Here is an 8,532-nt window from a genome sequence, read left to right as displayed (position 1 = left end):
ACCGAAGGAGTGGTACGTATTGGCGACATGTGCGCTGGTAGTAAATTCCAATTGTCTTTGCTTTGCCGTGGTTGTTCGGCTCAAAAATAAAAGGGGATATATCTGACAGTAAAAGCTAACATTTTATGGCAAAGAAATGCTAATCTATTTTGTTTGAAAATGTTATAATAATGGCTTTAATTCAGCCAACTTGTTGAATGATGATGTATATATTTATCTTGTATATTTTTGTGTGAATCTTTTATATACGCTTCTTTAGATGTAAATTTTGATAATAATCGTATTGAAATGTGCATCAACATTGTCCACCTATTGATATGAGAAGAATATAGCAATAATTATAGGAACAAAAACAACACAATGTTATATATCCTAAAAGCAGTAACTGGGTAATAGGGATGTATATTTCTTTTGTGCAAGACGACATGTGTTTAGGTTTTGTTCGTCGGAATTTGGTGCGCAAAAACTAATCTTGTATCCGCAGTAATGTAAAAAAAAATAAATCTCGAAATTCCGTAGTACAAGTAAAGTGAAGTTCAGTGTCTTTATAAATTATTTTAAGCACACATAGGCCTATATACATGTTTTGTTGTGCAAGTTTAAGATCCCGGGAGAAGATCTCAATTGATGATGCTGATCGCCAAGAAAAGATGCATATAATAATGGCAACTATCACATGGATCAACTGATCATATTTTGAGACACCCTGTAACATTAGTCACGTGCAATAAACTCTACCAAATATGGTTTTGGTGGATTGGTAAAACCATTGTGACCTTCCAGTGAAAGAGATGGCGAATCGTCTGGTTTCTTGAAGGTGAACTGATGGAGCAGATGCGTGAAGAAGATATAAAGTTCCATCTTGGCAAGCTGTTCTCCGAGACATACGCGACGACCTGAGTGAACACAGAAAACATCACACGAAGATGTAATTCGCAATTTTAGATACATGTATGTTAATTGTTAGTATGTATATCACCTATCAGTACCATTAGAGGTACAAAACCGAGAAGAGCTGAGGAGTAGCATCGCCTGCGCTCCCATATGACCACCCACTCTCGTAATGTAAAATAGTGAACGAAAATAGATGAGTACCCGTACTGACGCGAGCATAAGCCCACCTTCGAGTATAGTCCCACCCTAATATTTGGGGAAATTTCAGAATTTGTTATTTCCCCGAGTAAAGTCCCACTGCCAATTTTTAACAGAATGGTTCCGAATTTGACAACCCAAATCATACAACTTCATTTGCAAAATCACCTCAAAATTATTTTTCTGACATATTTTATTAACAATATTCCCAACATTCTATTTAGAGAAGGTAAGGCTAAAATTCCACCTAAAAATATGAGAAAATATGAGTTTTTTACAACTCAAGTGAGACTACTTTTTAAAGCTTCTGGTGCCGAATATCAGAGACCTTGACGTGTATTCACTGGTTTGAAAGCTTAAAAACGCACCTTGTTAACTAGAAAATCCTCGTGTAAAGTCCCACCCCCCATTTTCGGTCATTTTTCACCCCAAAAAAAAGGGTGGGACTATACTCGCGTCAGTATATTTGCACTCCAAAAAGTGTGATGATATGTGATGCGATCAAGACAAATCAGTCGGAACTCGGAAATTTGGATTTTGAGATATAGCCAAACAAAGGAAATATTTCCTTTTGTTTTCTGTTGTTTAATTGCTCATATCTTTGGAACTGGTTGTTTAATTTTCATTTTTTTGGGCAAAATGAGCTTTGAAAATGCTTTTAACTCTACTATAACATTGTATAAGAAACGGTAAATTTAATATTTCCGAGTTCCGACTGATTTTGCTTGATCGCATCACATATAAGGAATATTCTTTTTAGGGTGGTCGTATATACGGCTCCTTGAAGAGTGACATTTTACTCTTTTGGAGTAAAATTCACCCCTGTGGAGTGAAAATTTTGGAGAACATATAATACTCACTCTTTTGGATCGCAAAAAATAGCACCGGTCATCATCACTGGCTTATCCCTGGCTGCCGGTATGAATATTGAACGGACTAAGGGACACCATTCGATTTCTATAGAGTTGGGAGGCTGGAAGTTGAGGTCGGGGCAATTATTTCCCTATATGGTGGGCGATTGTTTTTCAAAAAGCTTTCAGCCTCCCTCAAGTCTAATGGTGCGCCCATAAGAAAGGTATTGTTCGAGTTAATTAAGTGCATAAATCACCCGTACATCGTTACATTCCTTAGCGAGACACGAGATTAAAGTCCCATTCAGCATGTTCAGTGATCAAAAATTAAGGGGGTACGACACCCATTGCATGGGGTGGGGGGGGTGGCGTGGGGTGGTGGGGTGGGTGGGGTGGGGGGTTGGTGGGTGTGTGGGGGTGTGTGTGTGTGTATGTTTGCATTTTGTGAAGAAATGAGAAAAAAGATTGGACAAAGTGGTATGCAAAATGAAGGTGCAAGAATCCCCGCAAGAATCTTCTCGTTCTACTGGTGGCATCGGTATCAATGTAGCTTACATGCTTTTAAAGGTAGAAGCCAAAAAGTGGTACACAAACAATGTACAGATGCCACAAATAGAATGAGAGTATTGCCCCTACATTTTGCATACCACTTTGTCCAATTTGTATTTCTCATTTCTTCACAAAATGCACAAATATAAAAATCAACGGGTGTAGTACCCCCTTAAAAATGAAGGATAAGCCGTTCATATTGTCATTTGGTTTTTTTAAATGCAAAATTTGACAAAAAACGAAGAAGTATTGACTAAGTCGAAGTCCCATTCAAATACAATGTAGCTAATATACTGTCAGTATTAATTAAATACTTTTTTGTCTGAAATATACGGCTTTCGGCTGAACAGCTAGCAGGCTATGTTAGCACATCTATGGCAATGAGAAAGGTACCAATATCTGAATTTTGATGATTTTTGAGATCGTCTGGATGAGCAAATCACTGAATAGGCCTTTAAAACCTAAAAAACAAGGGATAAGATTACCGTATGAAATGAATGCGAAATCAAATAATGGCGCCAAATTAACAGATTATATCACGGATGCATATCCAGCCAGTTTATAATGAAAGACAAAGATAAAAAGACTAGTTTGCGTCTGACGTCACTGTCAATCAAATTCTCTACAATCCTTGATTGGCTAATAGCGCGTATAACTTTTGAGATGGTTTGTATGTTAAAAGGTGCAAAATTAACAATAAGGCGCCCGGTTTTACCGCCCTGTTCAGCAACTCATATCATCACGACACTTGTAAACAAACCGTGCTCGGAGTTTGATTGACAGATGACGTCAGACGCAACTAGTCTTTTTATCTTTGTCTATCATTATAGTAAAAAACTACAAAAGCACTAATTATGATTAATATGAAATTAGTTACCTATTGCAAAGGGAATCACTTTCCCACTATCGCGGAAAGCCCCGTCTTTGTCCAAAAACCGTTCCGGGTTGAATTCATCAGGATTTGGCCACGAATCTGGGTCATGATGGACGGCCCATAAATTTGGCACAACTATGCTTCCTTTAGGGATGGTATATGGCCCAAGGGTGGTGTCTTTCCCGCACGTATGTGGGACTCCCAGAGGTACAATGCTCGCGATTCGTTGAACTTCGAACAGCGTTGCGCAAGTAAATGGTAAATCTGCTTTATCCGCTAGCTTTGGTAGGCGATTTCTACCCACAACCGAATCTAGCTCTTGATGAACGCGATCTTGGATCTCTGGAAAGGCCATCATATACAATACCGCCCAACGCAAGGTAGTAGAGGTCGTCTCTGTACCAGCCCCAAAAAGCACTCTTATAGTCGCTGGGAGATTCTTGTAATTGACATGACTATTGGAATTTAACTTCTGCCTTTGTTCTATCTCATCAAGATACACGTCGATGTAATCACGTGGATCATTTTGGACATGATCTTTCTTGTGGTCATTTATAATGCTCTTCATAAATGCAAGTTGGCTTTCAAAATTCCTTTTTATAGTTTTAATACCGGATGTTCGTAGATACTTGGCCAACGGTAAGAAGTGTTGCAGTCCAGCAGTTTGCGCATTCTCATTTATAATACGCATGAAGCGTTTAAAGTTAATGTCAGAATACTCAAATCGCTTTCCGAATACCACTGCACAGATCACATTGGACGTAGCGTTGCTAAAATAATCGCAGGGATTAAAGGCTTTGCCATTCAAGCTGCTGATCTCTTTCGCTAAGAATTCCGCTTCTTCTGCGATATTTACTTCAAAACTTCTTTTGCCTACTCCGAAGCCACGTAAAGCTGTTATTGTAAATCGTCTCTGCTCTTTCCAGGCCTCTCCAGAAGCAGCTCCTACACCTAATAGAATAAGAGAGAATTTCACAAGCGTTACTTTTATTGTCAATAGTTTAATATTAAATAAAGCATGTAAAGAGTGTACACAAGTGTTAGCTAATGCAGCTAACGTTGGATACAAACCACTTTGTTTCAAGTATAAACGTTAAACAGAGCGCGTGTTTTAATTAGCAGCCATTTATAGGGGTAGGGGAGGGGGCATTAAATTTTGATTAAGTTTCAAAAAATGGCATGGGGTAAATGGACACACCTGTTCATTTACGGTTTTTGGGTACCTTTTAACGATTTTGGCATATCGATGGGTGGGTTTTCAGTGGCGACCAATGCAAAAGTGCCTTAAAAGCTCGCAATTTTAGCAAATTTGGGTGCTTTTTGTGAAAAATAGGTAAACTGATGGGTTGCAAAAAGTAGGTATAGAGAAAGTCAGCATCCAAAAGTCTGTGCGCGGCACATCCCCTTACAATAATTTTCGAGGACCTCCGCTGTTGCAAATTAGTCAATTTCCATTTGGCACACGGAAAAAAGCAGTCGTATGTCCCGTCCCCATCGGGGGGGCCTTGGTAGTTTTAGGAGGAAAAAAAATGTCACGCCATCTGAGCCAAAAAAATTGCTCCACCTTAATAAAAAAAAAATTTGCTCCACCTCAGAACAGGAAAAAAAATCGCTATCAAGTTTTTAAGTTGCAAATTGTTTTCGAACTTCGCGCGAATTTGCCATGATGCAGTCATGTCTACAGTAGAATTCATCTCGACCTTTGCAGGACTTAACCCCATTAAAAGCTATTAAACCAAGATAACACTCATTGAAACAGCTCAACTGATTAAATCGGATCTTCTCTGGTTGTGCACATGTGTCTGTTTTCATGTGCGATATCGCAATAAAGCTGGTATTATAGCTTCAGTTGGGTAACCGATTATAAAGGAAACGAAAGGAAACAATGGTATGTGTACCTTTGTTCACGAAATGAGACAATGGCCTGCTTTTTGTAAACCAGCATTCTTGAAAATGAGCAACATAATGATTGTTGACTTAACACTGTTTGGAAATAATTTCTTCATATTTTTGGTGTTATCTGTCGTTTACATATCCTTCCTAAAACACAAAAGTGCGACCCTCTCCAAACACCTAAATTAGCTAAAAATTTAGGACATGTTACAAAACTATATTGTCTAGAATTTTAGAAGAGTACTTTTAATATTGGCCGCTTATTTTTCACACAGCGACGTTAACTAGGCAATGTACTATTACCTATAACATTAACTAAAACACCAAAGTACGAATATTTCCAAACATCTAAATTAGCTAAAAATTTAGGACATGTTAAAAACTATATTTTCTAGAACTTTAGAAGAGTACTTTTAATATTGGCCGGTTATTTTTCACACAGCGACGTTAACTAGTCATATCCCCATACTTTTAACGTAGGGCTATTTGTAGAGGTCACGCGTCAATGGGAAAGAGCACTGTGTATTGTGTATAGGAAAACGGACAGTAACTGCAGTATGCTCCTTTTTTCGTCTAAGCTTCAAAGTGGTAAGCAAGTGTGCATTTGCCGGTGACCAAAAAAAACTTGATTCACTCTTATATTTCACAGATTATCACAAGTCCACCCCAATGTCAAAAAGAAATCTATGTCACATGCCCATGACTGATGGAGTCAAACGTGGGGGTGGATCTAGGTATGTTTTTTTCATGTTTTGGGTGAGATATCTTCACATGAATCAATGTTTTGAAGAAAATAATCCTAAGACATGGACCTCCTTTGAAAATTTCAAGTTCCCGCTACATGCTAAAAATTTACCATGTAAACCAGGTGAACCAGTGGCGTGGAGGGGGGGGGGCAAGAGACAGTGCTCTCTGACAAAAAATGAAAGAGATGAGTATCCGCCTAACAATAAATGAAACAGAAAATCGGGAAGGCAAAGGAAATGAAAAGGGGCAAGGAACCCGTTGACCAAAATGAGTGTAAAATACCAAATTTTTGCTCGCTACGCGCGCACCTTGTACAGGGTGTCCCAGAAAAAGGAGAACCCTCCTTGTACCTCAGGGCATATCTTGTTGTGAGCCGATTGAAATAATTGTTTTGGTTCATTAAAGCTAACGAATAAAGGTTTCTTTACATACCAAAATATATTTGATCAACTTTTTAGAAATAGGAAAAAAGAGGGCGCAATGAGGGTTCTCTTTTTTTGGGACACCCTGTATAATTGAATTAGGAATAATGCGTATTTAAACATATTCGATGGGCTTGCCCCAGATGCCCCAATGCCCCTTGCCATTTTGCCTTATAATATATAATATTATATTATACAAAGAAATGTTTGGAATAGGAATAATACGTATATAATCATATTCAATGGGCTTGCCCCAATGCCCCTGGCCATTAATTTTGACTTATTTATATAATACAAAAGAATGATTGGAATAGGAATAATATGTTTATAAACATTTTCGAGGGAGTTGCCCCAGATGCCCCAATGCCCCTTGCCTTATAGTATATAATAATATATTATATAAAGAAATGTTTGGAATAGGTATAATACGTATATAAACATATTTGATGGGCTATAAAGATTTAGGTTCATTATTACATTAATATTTTAATTGTATGTACTGCCACAAAAGTATCATATATTATAAGTACATTAATTTCGTGTATATTACATGGAGGACGAACCGAAATTGCGATACAGCATTTTTACCTAGATTCTGCTGCCATGTCAAGCCCGAAATAACGAGTAAGCAGCCCTGCAAAAATCTAGTTTCTAAACAAAATCGCCAAATTTGTATACTCATAATTTAGCAATAGAAATCAAACACCAAAAAACGACACAAGCATTTTGATTTCAAGTTATAAGCAACCTCAACTATTTCTAAATATTAAAACATGAGAAGGATTTGCACCCCAACTTAAAAAAAAGTCAGGTGCAATTTCTTAATTCCAGGGCCGTATACACCTACCTACCACATAAAATAACTACTTTTGTTACGGGAGATATCTCTTTGACAACTCATTTGTGAAAATTTTTTAGGGAGACACGACGGTGATCTGTAAAGAGGTTCGATATTGTCCAAATCAAAAATGACACTGATAAATGGGATTGTCATGGGCATCGTACAGGACAGAAAGTGTGCGGTCATATGGTTAAACTATTGGGATAGTCCAACTGAAATCCATAACGTTCAGGTAGGTCTAACTAAATAGGTCTAACTTCCATTGGAATAGCCAAAATTTCGGTCTTGAAAATGGATTATATAAGAGCAAAGCAAGCTAAACTTGTCAACTTTACTGTAAACATGATATTTGTAAAGTTGGTCATAAATAATTAGGCCTATTTTCATAGTGCAGTTAGTGATCATTCTTCCGAGAATTTTCCCACATTTTACTCACCTTCGCCTTGATCCAGCATTTTCCGATGACCATCAAGAAGTTTTGGCCTATCACTTATATCGGGATTGTCGAGACCATCCTTCACACATCTGAAGTTGTTTAAAACAATAACCAATGTCCCTGCTATGTTCAAACTACAAACCGATCCATAGTCTTTTGCCAATGAATTGAATAGTTGAGGCAGTGGTAGCCCGGTACGATACGTTGATATGACCAAATTGGGTAGATATCCAAGAAGTGGCCAACCCCATGGCCCCGCTGGAAGATTTTGTTGAGGTCTACGTAGCCACCATGCTAGAACCAGGAATGCAACCACAAAGATTAGGATAGCTGGAATATTTATGTTGGCGATGAATGTCATGATTGACGACGAATAGTGTTGCAAACTCACCAGAACACAACTTGTATATGGCTACCAGTAAGAGGAGAGTCACCGGATAAAGTGGCTGATGGTAAACACAGTAAATGAATCATGGTACCTATAACTGGCAGTTTTTATTCTCTGTACGAAGTAGGTAACAGGTCTTTAACTTGTGTTTGCTCACCTACTTTCATTGCTCAATGTTGCGTTTGACTAAGTTAAATATCACGTCACCACTGTTATCTTATTTAAGGTCTTGTACAAGTAGGTGACAAGTCTTGAACTCGTCAATACACTATGGACCATAATAGCCTCACCCCAATGGCATAGTTCAATAAACCTCAATTAAACAATCATGGTGCAAAATGTGACCTCAAGTTGCAGAGTATGAGATTTTGTACCCATATTTTCTAAGGTCCTTCAATGAATGTGTATGGGGTTAAAGAACTTTGCCCTGATAAATGAA

General features: G+C 38.0%; 1 protein-coding gene across 1 annotated transcript; it reads right to left on the bottom strand.

The window, feature by feature from the left end:
* Positions 1-283: 283 nt before the first annotated feature.
* On the bottom strand, positions 284-8,255 carry LOC140165310 (cytochrome P450 2J4-like). The gene is made up of 3 exons (XM_072188645.1): positions 7,706-8,255; positions 3,370-4,317; positions 284-896 (listed from the first exon to the last, which is right to left on the bottom strand). Exons 1-3 carry the CDS (start codon positions 8,064-8,066, stop codon positions 715-717), a joined length of 1,491 nt encoding a protein of 496 aa, XP_072044746.1. The 5' UTR covers positions 8,067-8,255; the 3' UTR covers positions 284-714.
* Between the last annotated feature and the right edge of the window lie 277 nt (positions 8,256-8,532).

This window comes from Amphiura filiformis, chromosome 12 (genome assembly GCF_039555335.1).
Source record: "Amphiura filiformis chromosome 12, Afil_fr2py, whole genome shotgun sequence".
Classification (NCBI taxonomy): domain Eukaryota; kingdom Metazoa; phylum Echinodermata; class Ophiuroidea; order Amphilepidida; family Amphiuridae; genus Amphiura; species Amphiura filiformis.
Note: the sequence above shows the minus strand (reverse complement) of the source record. Positions and strands in the feature narration are given on the sequence as shown.

Coding starts and splice junctions, on each gene's coding strand:
- LOC140165310 (XM_072188645.1), bottom strand. CDS start 8,066: ATGACATTCATCGCCAACATAAATATTCCAGCTATCCTAATCTTTGTG. Junction 4,318..7,705: donor AATGCTGGATCAAGGCGAAG/GTGAGTAAAATG, acceptor TTATTCTATTAG/GTGTAGGAGCTGCTTCTGGA. Junction 897..3,369: donor AGTGATTCCCTTTGCAATAG/GTAACTAATTTC, acceptor GTGTTCACTCAG/GTCGTCGCGTATGTCTCGGA.